Below are 17764 nucleotides of genomic sequence, written 5' to 3'. Positions count from 1 at the left end.
TGTGAGTCACATGTTGGTGATACAGGGTACACACAGACAGGGACGTGAATAAAAACAGTGATTTTATCACATGATGACAGATAGACTAACACACTTTATACTTCACAGGACTGTCTCACCTGCTTGTTATTTATCACACTGTTCACTGTTCATCTGTCAACAGATGTTACACAATACACACCTACCCGTAACACCAACATGGAGACTGTGTAGGAAGCTGGCCACCTCACGACCGCACGTCACACAGTCAGTTGGCTTGTCACCTGAGTGACCCTGACCTCGGTGATACAGTCGAGTGACTGGCGGGCCGTCTGTGTGGTCGGGCACACCTCGCTCACTGTATGGCTGTACATCACGGTGTTTAGCGATAAACCTGTCCTTCTCGACTTCCCTGACGACGGTCGGTGGAGAGCGGAGTGGTCTGGTTAAACATTCCACTGGCCAGCCGGAAGGTGCGTATCCATGGAAACAACTTGCCGCCCAGAGATGGAGATGAGGAACTTGTATCAGCAGTTTGTCACAGAAAGTCTTAAAGTGTTGTGACCTTTCACAAAGATATTACAGAACATTAAGATACGCGTGTCTATTGTCACTAAACGTGTTTGTCTATTGTGTGGAAGGAATTTAATTAGTGGCGTCATCGTCTTCGTTCTGTAAATAATTATAATGCAGATTTATATAGCGCATGTCACTGCTGTACAGTAGACTCAATGCGTTTTATAAATATTTTTCTGGAATATAAAGCCATGAATACCTATCCCTGGATAGCTCGCAAACGATTTTTTTAAACTAACTCCTAGAACGAGGCTATCGACAAATAGCTTCCGGTTTATGGAACGACGACAGTGGTTATGTCAGCAGAATATGCGAGAGTAACAACAATAAATAAACAGTCAGGAGGTGGATTATACTGTTACTTAGAAGGATGGCACTCTGCAAGTGTCAAATATTTCTGTTTAATTTTTGGTTTGTTTGTTTTTGTTTTGTTTTTTTTTTTTTTTTCGTTTTCGCGGGCAGGTATATTGAAAGAGCAAGACGCGTGGTGAGTAGCTCTCATTGATGATGTAGGCCGTTCAGACAAACGTTTACAACTATTGAGATCTATTGGGTACTTTTATTATACAAGTAAGACGCCCATCGGCAAGTGTTTATTTTCTTCCGCATTAAAGAACGCGTGTCAGTGCTAGTGTTCTAGTCTGTCTGTCCCGATAGTGTGGTGGTTCTAGACATTTCTACAATCACATGACATGAGTACCACTGACCCTACGTCCGAGCCCGCTTCATCAGCGATGACGTACAACGACCCTCCGCTCGCCGCCTGTGACAAGTCGTTGACGGCCTTCTCCACGTCTTCACCATCACTAAGGTCATACTGCAGGAGGTGAGGCTGACCACGTGAGACACCTGCTGACTGTTGTGTGTTTACTATCTGCAGCAACAGGTGATACATCTTGAAGCTCGCTGCACGACTCCCCCAACACGTACTGACAACGTAGACGGGGTGACCACCAAGCAGCCACTGTATGGCCATCAGCAGCAGCACCACAGTTTTACCTGTACCGGGCGGTCCGGTGACAAAGAGTGTGGGAGGCGCCGTGTATAGCAGGTGAACTTGCTCCGGGAAGAGTGTGATGACAGCAGTGTAGCACTGTCCTGTCCACCACACGGCCTGACCCAGGGTCTTGACACTCACACGTGGAGGACATGTACATGGCACAGTCACTGATGTCGCCGGACCACAAAACCTGTTTAAATCGTTTTATCAAGAAGAAAATATAAATGCATTATCATTCACATCCTGAACCTTTTTTATTATTTTTTATTCTAAACGTTTATCGTTTGTACCTAAATAATGACATTTGAAAGCTGTATTACTTTTTAGTTAACTCAAAATGAAAACATTTTTTAGAAAACGATAAACATCCATTAATGGCACTGAATTAACGAGCAAAAACAATTTATGTTTGTAACATAGCCAATGTACAAAGCATGTAATTTTGATAAAATCACGTAAAACGTTTTTTAGGAAACATGTAAAGCCTTTTGAGACAGGTCAATTAAGATATTGAACCCCTTCAGCAGAAAAAATGGAAAGATTAAAATCTGATATCATTTTTAGCTTAAGTTTTTGTCATGATAAGTCGCATAAGACATCTCCTTTCTGCTGCTTCTATCAACTAGCTTCTGTCGATCTTCGGATTGTACAGGCGATAGTCACACCTCTTCTACACAATTTGCAATGGCTGCCAGCTCCATCTCGCATGCGATTCACGATCAACTGACTGTGTTGTGTTGCTGTTGACGGCCTTCGCCCCACTCTGAGCTTGTGTCCCTCTACCATCCCCACAAGTCAGTTTGCTCTTGTTACTGTCTCCACCGTCTCCTCTCTGCGCTACTTTGTGTTCCAATCAGTGATCATTTCTACGACTTCCTGATTGTTGTGGTTTTCTCTGTCACACTGCCTCAATGACTCTTGTCCTTTACATCTTGAAAAAAAAAACCCCCACTGTGCTCGCCTCCGTTTAGGGAAATGCAGAGCCGGCGTTAGTGGGATGCGAGGACTCGTGCAAATAATATTGTGAGGCTTCTCGATACTGACACAATATCACGCCGAAATAAATGGGATATTGTAATACTGTATTGTAAAACAAGAAATGGAGAACGGGAAATATATGTAATTGTAGTAAATGGACCATGATTAATATGTAATGTACAGTGGGGTGCAGCATCATCCAATGAATTGTAACGGAGGCACGCCTCGGGTTTTGTACAATCTCCAATAAATGAAAATCTTGCTTAGTGTGATATAAAGCATAAAGTCTCTTGACTTAATGACAACTCGACTGTGACCATCCCTTGCATCCATCCCATAGAATGATTGTGATACCTCACTCACTGTCCTGACACAAACATTCGACTCCCTGAGAGTGGCAAGGTATCTGACTGATGAAGGGCTGAGTGACAAGCTGTTGAGTTCTTCATCTGAGAGGTGCTTTGTGAGAGGGGGTTCCCTTGTGAGCTCCTCCGTTGATGGCGCACACATACACACACACACACGCAACACACGAAGTATCACATACACAACGCACGACGAGTCCCGCAGATGACGATGACGATGACGATGAAGAGATGTGTGGAAGAAACACAAGTTCAGAGGATTGTCACTGAGAGAGTCATACAGAAGATGGAGGAGAAGACCGTTGTATTTCTCACCCCCTTCCCCCCCAGCTCACTCGGCTATTTTTAGAACAACTGCTTTTCTTTTATATTCTTCAAATGACTTGGAATAAATGACGCACAAAAGACGTCACACACACACACAAGACGCCGTTGTACACGAGACAGTACGAGACCTGCCACAGTTATTATATACACACATAGTGTTTTTTAATTTTTATTTAAATTTTTATTTATTTGATATCATACCACTTGTCTCCCCTTGTCTCTCTCACCAGTGTCACGGCTTTTCGGCCATCAAAAATGTTGCCATGATTTCCTCTTCATTGTTTATATGTGTTTCCTTGTTGACTTGTCTACTTGTAGTCGAGCCCTCCATACTTTGTGATGATGGACAGTATTGATGCGGTCATCCAAGCTAATAATGTGTTCGTCCACCAATGTTGCTGTGCTGATGGTCGCAGCTGCCCTATGTGACACTCCATATTGGTCTTCTTCCAAAGCAATAGTTGGTATAGGTACCATATTCCTGTCCTGTTGTTGGAAACATTAGTCCAGTAATAAACACCGTCGTTGTTGCCTTTCCCGTCATCTTCCTCATCATTAGCGGCATTAATTACCTAAACACAGGATTGCAGAAAGCTGACTCAGCTTGCACTACTACAAACACTTTCGCTAAATAAATTATGTCCTCACTTGCCCTTTTCCTTCTGCTTTTTAATCTTCTCTTTCGCCAACCTTCCCTTGTTTGTTTTCTTTTCATCATTGCTGTCTTCTTTTTACCAGTTGTCTATATATTTCTCTGATCCATCAAAAACTGTCTCTCGCTTGTGGTACCTTCACGTTTATGTCACATTTGCAAGCACCAAGGTCATCATATTGATATGTGTCAAGGTAATTCCGCGAAGTAGGGGGTTAGCGAATTGTCGTGTGGGGCTAAAAGTAGGGAGACATCTTCACAATCGTTTCTCCTTGTGTCCTGGTCTTTGCTGTAAGACTGTTTCATCATCATCATCATCATCATCATCATCATCATCATCATCATCATCATCATCATCATCATCATCATCATCATCATCATCGTCGTCGTCGTCGTCGTCGTCATCAAAATATATTGATTCAACCACTACTATCTTACTTTGCTAACAGATACTCAAAATTTTTATTTTTCATCATAGCAAACACCACAGCCAACAAGGACTGACCTGGCTACCAGACTCTTGTACACCTGTGAATTCATGAGACTGTCAGGTCCAGCCCCAGCCACACGTCGCTGCCACCAGTGTCCGAGTTCCCTCAGCACGTGACTACTGACGTCACATGGTGTCTTGGGGTCAGATAACTGATCAGAGCACAGACACAGACCTAGGATGTTGGAAGGATCTGTTGTTCCCAGACATCGACACAGGTCCTGAAAAAAACGGAGTGATGTAAAGCCAAATAAAAAAGGTGTTTTCAGGAGGCAAGAATTATTTGTAGTGAACTGAGCGTTATTAGCATAAAACATCAAGCACATTTTAAATTATCAGAACATTAGTGTGATAATAGGATGCAAAAATGTTTTCAAAAAAGAAATAAGAACTTTCTATTTTGAAAGTTTTCATAAGTATGTGCATACAAGTGCCAAGTGTAGAAGTCAGTAAGGGCTTTTGAAGGTAAGGCTGTGCATTTTCACCGCTGAACTAAGTCCAATGTAAGACTTGTTTGCTAACTAAACACATTTATTATTCATCAAGATTAAGAAAACATACACAGCCAAATACTTTAACTTCATATCTTTTATTTTTCTTTTATAAAAATACTCTACAAATGTGTAAGATAAAGAATTATATCGTGTAAACGTGATTTTGCTTTATGTTCAAGTGTATCAAGAAGGGTTGTGAAACCTGAGTTAGCTGGGTGTCGTCTGAGATGGCCTGCTGGACTTGGCCAGTCGTGAGGTTGGGGAAGGCGATAGTCTTAGTAATTTGCAGACCGGGAGCGATGTCAGACACCAGGTGAGACAACATGGTCTCCGCCTTGTCCAGCTGTGAAACGGCGTCTTTCGTTTTCTTTCTAGTAATATTGTCTATATCCTGCTGTAATATATTTAGAGTCTGTGTGTTGTCTCCAAAGACCTTTATTTCACAAACGACAAAGCCGTAATGTCGGTGAATAAGAAGCACATCAAAGTCGCCCTGTTTCCATTTCTGAGGGAGAGCAGGAGGAAGGTTGGCAGGTCGGGGAGCTGGGCAGCCGCAGCGGCATAACAAGGTTCCCAGGTACTGGCCGAACGAAAGCTGAGTCATTCCAACCATAACTTCTTTGTTATGTTCACACAGTCTGTCCAGACAACAAAGGACGCGCTTCGTAGCTGCATCATCTCTGACGTCACTGTCATACACGCGAGGAGGCTGAGAAGTGAATGTATTGGTCGCAGACTGGTTGGACTGACCAGCCTGCTCAGGAGCTGACTGAAGGACCAGAACTTCCATAGCATGGGTCAGCTGCTTGACCATGGGCACGCGGTTGACGTGGACAGGAGGCAGGAAGTAGGCGCGAGAGTCGAGATCAGGGAAGGCGGCCTCAACCCACTGTAGCCAGAATGTCTGGGCCTGGTCTGATAATGGTATCTGTATTAGAAGTCAAGGTGGTTAAAATATGCATATAACTGTTTTAACTTTAAGTTGTTTAATTTCATTTTTTCCTGACAAATTTCTTTACCACTTCATTAAGATTGCTATTTAATTGACAAAAATAAATAAAGAAACAAACCTCAAAACCAATCTTCTGACTGATGAGATCCACCGCCATATTAATTTGAGAAGGAACACCGCGTATGATGATAATCTTTATACCTGGCACAGGTGATGGTTTAGAGTCGAAGTCTACGCAAGCGCCTGACATCTTTCTTATTTCTTCAAGGGGACTTGCATTTCCTGTAAAAAGATTGATGATTAATGCTGAATACTTACACCATTACCTTTACAATTTTTAATTTCTTTTGAAGATATTAATAGTAAATACGCTGACATTCATATGGCTAATCATTTGTGTAACGCCTGTATTTATCAAAATCTTAACATCTAAACTAGTCGTCTCGCTGATTTTTTATCCTACTTTCATGTAAAATTCCTGAAAGATTGAAGTATTTTAAAAATTCGTCTCACCAGTATCTGTAAGCAGTAAAGCCTGTTCATCAGTTACAGAGTGTAGGTAAACTTTGACCCGGCCACCGCCTTTAGGACTTTCTCTTTCACCTCCTTTCTCACGGTGCTTTCCCTAAAATATTTATATTTATAACAGAGTAGATGATGATGATGATGATGATGATGATGAAGAACACATTTGATATGCTTGCATATTAAAGACATATATTAATGAGAACAACACAATGGATGATTGCGAGTAAAAATAGATGATGATCATTTGAATTTTATCGAGCTGATAAAAATCGCAACAACATTGTTCCTTGAGTGTCATTTAGTTTGCGATTGTTTAAATTATACAATTAAGTATATTTCTATTATTGACATGAAACTGCACCTAAAACCCTTTTCTTTGTAACCTTCTCAAATTTATCCCACCCGTACAATGTCAACGCGAGGCTCAGGGCGTCGTTCATCACGATCCTCACAGTCTCACCTGTGCTGTAGCTGGTTGTGGATGACCAGGCATGGTTGGCAGTGATCTCCTCTGAACAAGACCAAGGGCAGTCTGGGTTGTTAGTCAGGACAAGAAACAATCTTCGCTTCACTCTGTGTTGGTTGTTTCACAAATGGAAACTACGAAACATTCACAACAGTAATGTTATTTACACAGTGGGTGCTCATGAGACAAATTATGTGGACTAAAAATGTATAATCAGAAGGTGTATATGTGTGCAATATACAGCATGAATGTACAGTTATCTACAGCGAGAAACTGGAAACTGGAACTTTGTTACCAGTGTAAGAAATAATTGATGCAAATCTTTGTTGACTACTGACATAGACTTCTCCCAGTATTATGGTGACACATGTCTTACAACACTAAGGTCGTGCATGAATACGCTTGACTCGCATGAAGTGACAAATCAAACAAGCACCTCGATTAGCATTTTTAAAGACATGTTTATGTAAGGTCAGTGTTCAGTTATAAAACAATTGTAACTTTGTAAGTATCTGTGATGAAAAAAATGTAAAAAGGAATAGAAAGACTCAATATTTAATCTATATTGTTTGTTATGTTTCAAGATGTCCACCATTATTAACACAAAGCGTAGTACGATTATTTAGTTCTCATTAAACATTTTGAAGCTACTTTTCAGTAATACCAGCAATCACATCAATTATCCTATGCTGTAAGTCTTCTAAAGATAGAGGTTTTAATTAATAAACATTAGTTTTCCACATCTCCACAACAAAATTTCAGTAGAGTCAAACATGGGGAATTGGGAGATGCCAAATTCGGAAAAAGTTCACCTCTTCCAATCCACCTGTTAGGGAATTTCTCATGTAGAAACTGCCTAACATGGAAAGCAAAGTGATAGGGAGCACCATCGAGTTGAAATACTGTATTTTCTATCAGTCTTAATAGACCAAGTTTAGCAATAAGGAAATCTTGCGACACCAACTGATGTCACCATTAACAACACGCCCTTCAAAAATTACTTCTCCTCTATTGAAGCCATGGCACATTCTGATTCTGAAAAAATAAGTAACTTTTAAGTTAAATTAAAAGGAATTTTAAAAGCAAAACAAACTAAATCACCAGCTTTTCGAATTCTCTTAACAAGTTATTTATATCACTTATACTTACACAGTTACAGCTATTTCAAATAGTGCACAGACATTTTGGACACCCTGTAAATAAAGTAACCCATATAAGGGGGGACAGACCATACTGCTGTTAATCTAACCACAGAGAAGACAGAGCTTGCTGCTCTTAATCGGGAGACAAAGAAATATCGCGTGGCGAGTCAGGCCATCTTGTTTAAACATGAAACTCAGTGCCCAGTGTTATCGTACTTTTCCGAAGCTGTGATACGCATACAATTCAGCAACTGAACGAAGTCGAAATGACATTGGAGACTCTGAATAGTGTCAAAGAAAATATCTTTGTCGGTCACAGTATTGAACTAAAGAATAGTACATGCAATCAAGAGTTACTCTTGTTTCTCTCTTCCCTAATCTAGCGTACTAGGGTGAGTTGTTCTCTCAGATGGTAAAATTTAACAACGAAGGTCCAGTTCTCTGACCTCGGAGTTTCCACTCGACTGAAGGCCAAGTACTGCACAGTGCATAGTCAAACTCACCAACAGGAAATAACAACGCTAATGTTTGGTAAGGAGTTACTGTAGTGACAACAATAAACAGTAATGTCGATAACTGTATACCCTGCACGTCATCTTGTTTTGCCTTTTTTTCTTTGATTGTGAGCTGTACTGGCCTATTCCATCTCAATATTGTCTGTAAGTTAATATCGTAACTTTCAAAATATAATTTGTGTTTCAATGTACACCGAAACTTGAAAAATATTTGCATTTAAACTGGGAAGAATACATGGTGGGATTGGGACTGAAATGAGTTACGATGCTAATATTCTGCAATCTTGACAATAAATCCGAACTAATGATGAAAAACGACAAAGCTTAGTCTCGGATAACTGAAAGTTAGATAAAGCAAGACATACGCGAGCTTGACTAAGTCACAGAAGAAGATATCACTCTGTGCAAAGGGCAGTACTAGATATGAGCGAAGATCACATGTGAATTGCACATCGACTGATCACGAACTAATATCCCTGGACTGCTGGCAGACGATTTTTTCCAGTTAACTACTAAAACGTTTACCACAAAATATTTTTTATATTCAACTATTACAAGCGTCTACATGTGTATATCAGTCTGTAGAGGTAACTGAGATGTGTTGTGACTCAAAGAGTCATTCTGCACACTTCTGATGTATGGTAATGTATACAGCTATCCGTACAAGTAATTGCAATGTATGGCGACGTATTATACAGCGTATGCAAGGAACTTGTATGGTCAGTTATATAGCCACTCTGTACATATAACTGTGGTGTATAGACACAGGGCCTCCATTGCTCCTTGTGTACAGAAGACAACACAACCTTCTGCCAAAAATAAGGTACCTGTTCCAACCTGTCTGGAAATCTTCACCCGCCACCATTACCATGTCTACCATGCAGCTCCCCTGTAGAAGAGGGTGCTTGACTATTCGGGCCAAGCTGTATGATGAGAGTTTTTAGTTACCGTTATTACTAGCTTTATGTTTGTAGAACTGCTACGCAATACAAAGCATATTAACCCCCCACTGACAATACTCTGTACAATACTGACCATATTGATAGTCACTAACAATATTATACACACTACTGACCATATTACACACCTACCTGATCTTTGGCGACTGTACATCCATCGCGTTGCTAAGATCGTAGTTATATTTCACATTAAAATAAGACGGGTTTTTGTCAAACATGGTGTATGTGATTGTACTCTACAAATGCTGTTCACAAACTCCGTATGTTCGTGTTGAAAAGATATCAAAGAGTATCTATATTTGCCCAACAGCTCTCGTAGCGTGAGGCGAGGACGGCTGTGACATGCGCACTCCCACAGCTGATAACGCGCTGATGTACTTCGCCCTTTGTTATGTCGCTAACAATGTTCTTGACCGCCATATGTGGAGCAAGTGTGAACAGCTTTTGTAAGTGAGCAAATGAAATAAAAGCTTTGGCTGCTTAAAATTCGTTTAGAAGTATGAGTATTATTTAGTTGTGCATGTGTAAGCACATAGATTTGTGTGGATACTTTTTCTATGTACTTCAACATTCTTTCAAATAAGTAGATTATGGTAACTCTGACAATACAAGTTTGAGCAATCAGAGCAGGCTAAGTTTTAGGTAGATAATTTCGCACGGTCTACTAATGATTTTACAAATACCAAAATGGTTCTTGGAAGAAAAATGTTTCCCACCCCTGCTCTAAACGAAATAATATTGTGTTGTTTGTTATAGCCAAGTCGTTTGTGGAGAATGATCAATCTTGCACCGAAAAGGTCGTCTGTTTTGTAAATGAAGTATTTACTGGAACATCGACAGTATAGAGAGAACCCATCAACTGTCCTGCTCAATATTAATTTCAGCCATTATTTTTATTGTTTAGTTTTTGTTTTTATTGGTCAGCTATCTCGTCAGCCTCATGCTTATCGCTACTTGATTTGATTGATTGATACACTCGCCCACATCGTGTAGTTTCCAGTCGATGTCACCGCCAACCTCCAGCGGGATTACAGTTTCAATCCTCTTTGCCATGTTTGTTTCTAGACTATCCAGTACAGCTTGTGTGGAGGGCAGAGCACTTGTTGCTTGTTGTCACACTTGTTGTCCTCTAAGTCTGTTTTATCACCAGTTCTCGGCTCAGTCTCACTCCGCTGTTGGTAGACACACACACAGCGTTGTCAGGGCTAACAGCGTTGTAAATCTTTGAACACTGTGCTCTCCAACACGACTGGCGGGGATTCGTGCATTTCTGGAGAGTAATTTGACCAAAACACCTTAGAAAATATCAACATCTCCTCAGTATGTTGTTGGGAAACACCTCATAGTCCATAGTCCAAAATGAAGACTTAGAACACCTTAATTGATGTTCTGCTGCACGACGTGAAAAAGTCAACCAACACAGCAGGTAAGATACAGGTGAGAGTGGAAATTAATAAAGGTGTCTTCACTCGGCGTTAGAGCTGACAGTCTCACAGCTCGCATGACAACCTAAGTCATAGCCAAGGGTCAAATATAAAGTGTCTCTATTGTTGTATTTGCAGGTTTTTTGTGTACAAGAGTGGTACACTGACCATGATAAAATGCCTATTATGATAAAATAATATTCATTAATATCTTGTTTCTTCTTTACTATGAGAGAGCAACAGATCGTCACTGTCTGTTTTAGAGAGAATCGAAATCCTTTCTGCAGTTGATGAAGGAAACAAAGACAAATAGTGTTTTATGAGTCACCCGATCGTCGTTCACCAAAACAAAACAAAACAAAACAAAACAAACAAAGCAAAACAAAACAAAACAAAACAAAACAAAACAAAACAAAACAAAGCAAAACACTCAAAGTAAATCTTCAAAAAAGTAACGTGGTCCTACAACGCAGAAAGACGGCTTTTATGAAAAAAAAAAAAAAAAGATCCGTTTTATTCGGTTTCAAGATCTGAGATCACGGAACATACCTGGGAATGGCCAAGCATTGGCTGCCTGAACTGAGTCTTTGACAGATACATAAAAAGACCAGGGATCATGCCCATGGGTATGTATGTGTGTATCGTAGCGTGTGTTGGCATGAAAGCTATTTTTAGTCCCTGTCTACGCTGTAAGAGACAGTCACTCTAGTCATTAATCAGTCAAATTGTGAGCATGTTTACACACGATCTCTCAAATCTCCAAGTATTTGTATCGACCGCAGTTTCTAAAGTGTAAAGATAACGTAATATATGTTCCTTCAAACACTAGGCAATTCAATTTCGGAATGAGTAACAAGATTTATGAGCAGCTCTTATCACTAGTTTTTGTTCTTGTTACGGTCAGTTCAACCTGCACTGAGTTATCAGTGGGTGTATGATAATCTTTAAGGACACAGTTTTTATCATCATGACCTGGAGGGGTTTATGGAAACAGTTTTGAGGAAATATGTACAATAAAATTAGCAGTCTGTGATTCACATGTTCAATACGCCTATATTCCACTATTTAAAAAAAAAAAGAGAATATTGTATTCAGTACAGGCAATTGATTCATTTCCACGACTTTATCCTTGGAGGTTTCTCCAAATATCGTGCAGCCGTCCCACTGACAAGTCCAAAAAAATCTTTTGGAAAAGAACCAAATCAAAATACTTTATTCGCTTTATTCTTTTTTTCTATTGCCTTTAAAAAATTTTGTAGTCGAATTTAAAACACACACACACCCGACAGTAGAAACTGCTGGGTCTTTTTTTTTTTTCGTTTCAGTGAGATATCAGTATGAGGGCGAAGGTGTTGATAAGGTAAATTAATCAGTCACGCGATAACAAAGTTCGAGGTTAGCCTGTAAATCACATCTTTTCTCTAGATGTTCGCATTTCACTGTAGCCTAGAGCACTGACTTTGCCAGGGTGGGGACAAGAACAAAAACTCATTTGTTTTTTGTTTATGACCACAAACATCAAAATATTATGAACGGCCAAATACGTCATTAATACAGATGAAACTTTTCAAAAAACTACTTTTGTTGTGTGATGACCAGTAGATCAAAACTTTGTATTTTTAACAGTACTGTGAAATAATTGGGTAATCTTGAGAAACGTTGAAAAACATATTCAATTTATATATAGTTTAGATAACACAATGGTTAAAAAAAGAATATTAAAAGTCCTTGTATATGTTGTCGACACATGTAAATAAAAACCGATAACTGCATTTTGCAGCTCAAACATTTTACCCACTCCCTCAATTATAAGTATAAGAAAGATTGTAAAAACCCGTCTTCCTTCTACATTCAACTCCAAGCTTATGAGCAATAAATTGTGCCTGGTGCGTGGTGATTGTAGAGAGCTTGGCTATGCCACTGTGACCTGATAAGAAAACTGGTTTGGCTTTATTTGATACGCGAAGGTCGGTGGAGTGACTGCAGGACAGGACCAGCAACAGTAAGTAGCCTTGCTTTACGTTAACTTACACTGACTAGGTAATAGGTAATAATAACTGCTATCCCTTACAATTACTAGACTTTTGCAGATTTTGCATCACAGTGATTGGTACCACTCATTATCATCAGTGCAAAGGCTTAAAGGTCATACCTAGTGCCATTAAATACAACATTAAGGCTCACGTTCAGCATAATACATAATAATACAAATATAAAACATCTTTACAGTCTCTTTCTGGAAATTCAGGAAATCTGCCATGCGAATATAACATCAATAACACCTGTAAAATTGAAGAGAACGGGTGCCAGATGCATGAGAAGCTTCAGTCAAAGACGTGTGCTAACCATGATAATACGTGGATTACCTCCGGAATAAAATAGTGTAGATATCGCGAGGTTCCTGCTCTGGGAACTCCAACACTTCTGTGTATGCATCTGTTGTTCAATTCCTGTCGCAGTGGATGAGAGTTGTCAGCCAAATTTGTACTCAGTTTGTGGTACAAAAGCTTGTGATATATCATGGATACTTTATTCTTCACCTTTCCAATCACCACTCATGTTTGGCTATGCTCCATCCCAACACACTAGGCCGAAGTCAAGGTGCTGCATATTACTGAAGCGTAAAATAGTTGTTCTAGAATTGGTGTAGAAAAGGAGTTCACGGCGCACGTTGCAAAATCTCAGCTTTAAGGCGACTATACATTTTCTTGAAAAGGCTATCAATATGATCTTTCCAGGTGAGTTCATAGTCGATAGTTGTACCTAAATATTTGTAATTGTACACATTTACCACCTTTCCTTTTAATAAGTACTTCATCAAAATCAGTCTTCTCTTTCCTGGAATCATTTCTTTTGTTTTCTTGAAGTTAAACTCTTAATAACTATTGTCAGCGGCGCAACAAAAATATTCAGTCTTCTGTCTGTAGTATAGGAGACATCACTATTGAAAATCCTGTTAGTTTGCTGTCATCTGTAGCTATAGTCAGAGTAGGCAAGAGCAGCCAATGTTTTCTGTAAATAGTATGACTCGTTCAGTCACTGAGGCGTTTCTCAAGCAAATAGAAGGAACTGATATTTAAAACAACGGCATGACCGGCAATCGTGCACACCAAAGACACCAAAACTAGCCAGCTATAGCACATTCAATACTAAATTTTCTTATATATTATTAATTTTTTCCAAAGAAAGTTACTAGTAATTTTGACATTATCCAAATGTCATACCAATATACTTAGTGATCACGTGATAAGCCAGTCTACTTGTTGCACCACTCAGCTTGCTGGTTGACGGCAAGAAAGATGGTAAATGCTGGACGAGGTCAGTAAGCTAGTAAAATTGTCTAAAATACTGCGAAGGTCACAAGTAAAAGTTGTTAACGTAGTGGTGTAAGTGTTTTATGTGGGTTGTTATTTGAAGGTACGGCTAGTAAATTGGAATCCTCTTGAGGTATATCTAGTAGCTTAGTTAACCGGCTCTCTGTAAATACTTCTGGGGATCAGCTAGTTGTCTCTGCTACAAGTTGCCAGCGTTTTTCAGACATGACAGGGAAAAGTAAAATAACTATGCAGCCATTTCTCTGATAGCCCCGCCTGTCACAGTCACCTTAACCACAGACCACAATATCTGCAGGACGAGAAAGAGGAAGTTTATTTGTCAACTCCTTCTGACCTTTGACATCCAGATAAGAGGGTTGGCAGGTCTCTATGACGACAGCACGTTTATTATGCACGGGACAGAGGGTGGTTGTCGCCGCGGTGGGCAAAAGAAAACAAATGACTAACGAAGGTCAAAGACTGGACTGGTGGTCCTGTACAGGACCTGTTGACTATCGTTCACAATAGACAAGAGTGGGGGGTTTGTCAGCTGCTAGTCTATCATGTGATCCCCTCCTTAACAAAACAACAACAACAACAACAACAACAACAACAACAACAACAACAACAACAACAACAAAGGGACAAGTAGCTGCCCCGGCAACATACTATTTCTAAATGACAAGAGAAGAAACTTCAAGATAAGCGACTTTATTTTTTTTAATTTGACACTAGTATTCTGCAGATTAATAACGCAGACACTCTGGAAAATAGGATGTTTGCAAAGTTAAACAACGGAAGAATAATTTTAGCAATCAAGTCTTGTTAGTAGAATAAATAACACTGCATAAACTAGACAGGACAGCTTGAATATATCATTATATGGACCTTGTGAACGGCTAGCCACTTACCTTAGACCAGTGATGCCCAACCTTTTTCGGACTGCGGGCCATATCCATTTCGGACAGCCGTGTCGCGGGCCACTTCACCGCAAAAATACAAAAAAGAAAAAAAAATAGAGCAGATACCATTTTTTTTATCAGAAACAAGTTGTACTTACCATTAATTATGTAGTAATTAGTGGGATATTTGAAGTTGTTTTCCCGAAACCAACTTCTGAATGTCCGGCTACATCGTAGAGACACCAAGTCGGAGAACTGAATCGAAATGTTCGTCCATCGAAAAAAAAGATTGGGAAACGCCCCTACGTGGGGATAAATACGTCTTCTTCCCTCTTTTCGTTTTTTTTACCGTTTTTTTAAAAAATTTTTATTATTACTAACATGCCGATTTCCTGCACTGTGGGCAGACGTTTCGGGGCCGGATGGCACCGCGTCGCGGGCCGGATATGGACCGCGGGCCGTAGGTTGGGCATCCCTGCCTTAGAAGAAGAACATTGCTAACAAGAGGGTTAGAGGAAGAGGATATGATCGCTCGTCGCCAGGAGACAAAGCCGATTTGTCTTTAACGTCTGTTTCCTAGTGGAGGTGTCTATGGTTTCAGATATTGTTCAATAAATATTTATAATGTAACCAGCACGTCAGTCTCTGATGGCTACGTAGTGACTGAAATTAAGAATATCGTGAAAACAGTATAAAGTGTAAGTGGTATAAGGACCAACCCTAACGGTTTGAGTTTTTTCCGATATCAGTAGATATAGGCGATATAACCCTGACCTGGAACTTTCAGCCTCCAAAACCCATCCGTTAAACTGAGAGTGTTGTAAACTAAAGTGCGCAACAGTGCAAGCTTAGTCACGCTCGGTGTAATCAGATTCTTATCTGAATAAAGAGAAAGGTTAACAAACAGGAGGCAAACCATAGGCATTTACTGAGAAAATAAAGATAACATTTCAAGGTCTGTAGTGCATCTTGTGGCAATATAAACAGGACAATTTGCTTTATGAAAATATTGTAGATAGTTATGATTAATGTTGTACTCTGGAGTAGTTCATGATGTCATTCAAAGGTTTTGTTGGACATCTTTTTCAGAAATTTTAATTAAAAAAATGCAGCTGTTGTGTATACTTTCAGATATGAAAACCAGAGATTGAATTACAAGGAGACTAGACTCGGGACACAGTCCTTGAATACTAAAGTACATGTAAACGTACGCAAGGACTTTGACACGCAACTGATAATATTCTGTTCTGTATGGACTGTTATTTTCAATAATATCTTACAATAGCTCCGCCAAGAGTCTGCTGTGTGCGTACATTTATATTTTAATAAAACAGTAACTTATTGTAATAATGTAATAACCATCAGTTATGTGAACACATTATATTATAATGATAATGTATGGGAGAAGTGTACATAACCCTCTGCTTGTTGTGTACATAAGAAGAGTATTTTGTGCCAACAGTAAACACAGAGATCACATGTAAGCATGTGCATTGTAACAGTACTTTGTGAGAAAAGACTTTCATATGCATCACATGTGTTTATCTAATCATCATTATAAAATGATAACAATAGCAATTAAGAGGAAGAAGATGACAGATGGCTTTGCGCCTTATTAGTCCAATCAGTGCAAAATATAAGCATACTCACTTCTTTTCAAGTCCCTGGTACTGGATCACAAAAGGGAAAAAAACAGTAACTACGAACAGTTCAATTTGCTTTAAAGGACACGAAAACATACATACAGACATACAAACACACATAGAGATAGAGAAACAGAGAGTTGCTGAGAGACAGAAAAAAATTAATGTGCAATCAGCTACTATTTATATAGCATCCTTTTCTGCAAGAAACAGGATCTGGACTTCATTTGTTTATCTTTGTTCAAAATGTTTCAATATACATTTGATGTCACGGTGGTCAGCGCTGTCCGCTGAATTTCGGGTTTTGTTTTTTTTTTTTCACGCACATGCCAACACACACACACATATCATGCAACCAGATATACAGACAAGCATACAGATATTTCGTTATCATGCACACAAATAGCAGTCAATCTAATGTGCTTACGTGACTTTTTGCTTCGTGATTATTTTTGTAATCTCGTATCCCTCACGTGATCTTGTATTCCTCCGCTGCCTTCTATTGCTCTTTGCACAGTGTGATATCTCACTGTGTAGTCATGCCTAGAGCAGGTATGGTTTGATTTCTCTCATTTGTTCTCTTTTTTGTAGTTTTTTCTTTAGTACACACACTCCTGTTTATTATAATGATGCTAATTATTGCATTAATTATATTATGTAATTCATTTAGGTAAAGACCTTCGTCATATATATATATTTCAGATACTACGCATATTTGTTTTACTCTATCAAATTAGAATGTCTTCCTGACAGGAATGAATTTAAACATAAGAAACTACAACACCCTTTGAACAAAAAAGAGCTCCCAATTTTAATTTTTTCTCCAATATCATGTATCACTTTAACTTAAGCTACAACTGTATTTAAAAAAATACATCCAAAAATTAGGTAATAATAAACAGAACATGCTTGTAAGACAAGTACATTGTGTAATTTAAAGCATACTTACACTTCCATAATAGGCAATTAAAATCTTATTTGCTTCTTACAGAACCCATTTGAGGTAGTGAGCAGTATTTATCTAAATGACAGGTTTATAGTCTCGAGGGGAGCTGAGG

General features: G+C 39.3%; 1 protein-coding gene across 1 annotated transcript; it reads right to left on the bottom strand.

Annotated features, from left to right (window-relative positions):
• Positions 1-4813: 4813 nt before the first annotated feature.
• Positions 4814-9753, bottom strand: LOC112558905. The gene is made up of 6 exons (XM_025229657.1): positions 9556-9753; positions 6802-6941; positions 6327-6438; positions 5932-6095; positions 5310-5789; positions 4814-4888 (listed from the first exon to the last, which is right to left on the bottom strand). Exons 2-6 carry the CDS (start codon positions 6832-6834, stop codon positions 4814-4816), a joined length of 864 nt encoding a protein of 287 aa, XP_025085442.1. The 5' UTR covers positions 6835-6941; positions 9556-9753.
• Positions 9754-17764: the final 8011 nt, after the last annotated feature.

The sequence above is a fragment of the Pomacea canaliculata genome, linkage group LG3 (assembly GCF_003073045.1).
Source record: "Pomacea canaliculata isolate SZHN2017 linkage group LG3, ASM307304v1, whole genome shotgun sequence".
Lineage (NCBI taxonomy): Eukaryota > Metazoa > Mollusca > Gastropoda > Architaenioglossa > Ampullariidae > Pomacea > Pomacea canaliculata.
The sequence above is the reverse complement of the archived record's forward strand: the minus strand, read 5'-3'. Positions and strand labels throughout refer to the sequence as shown.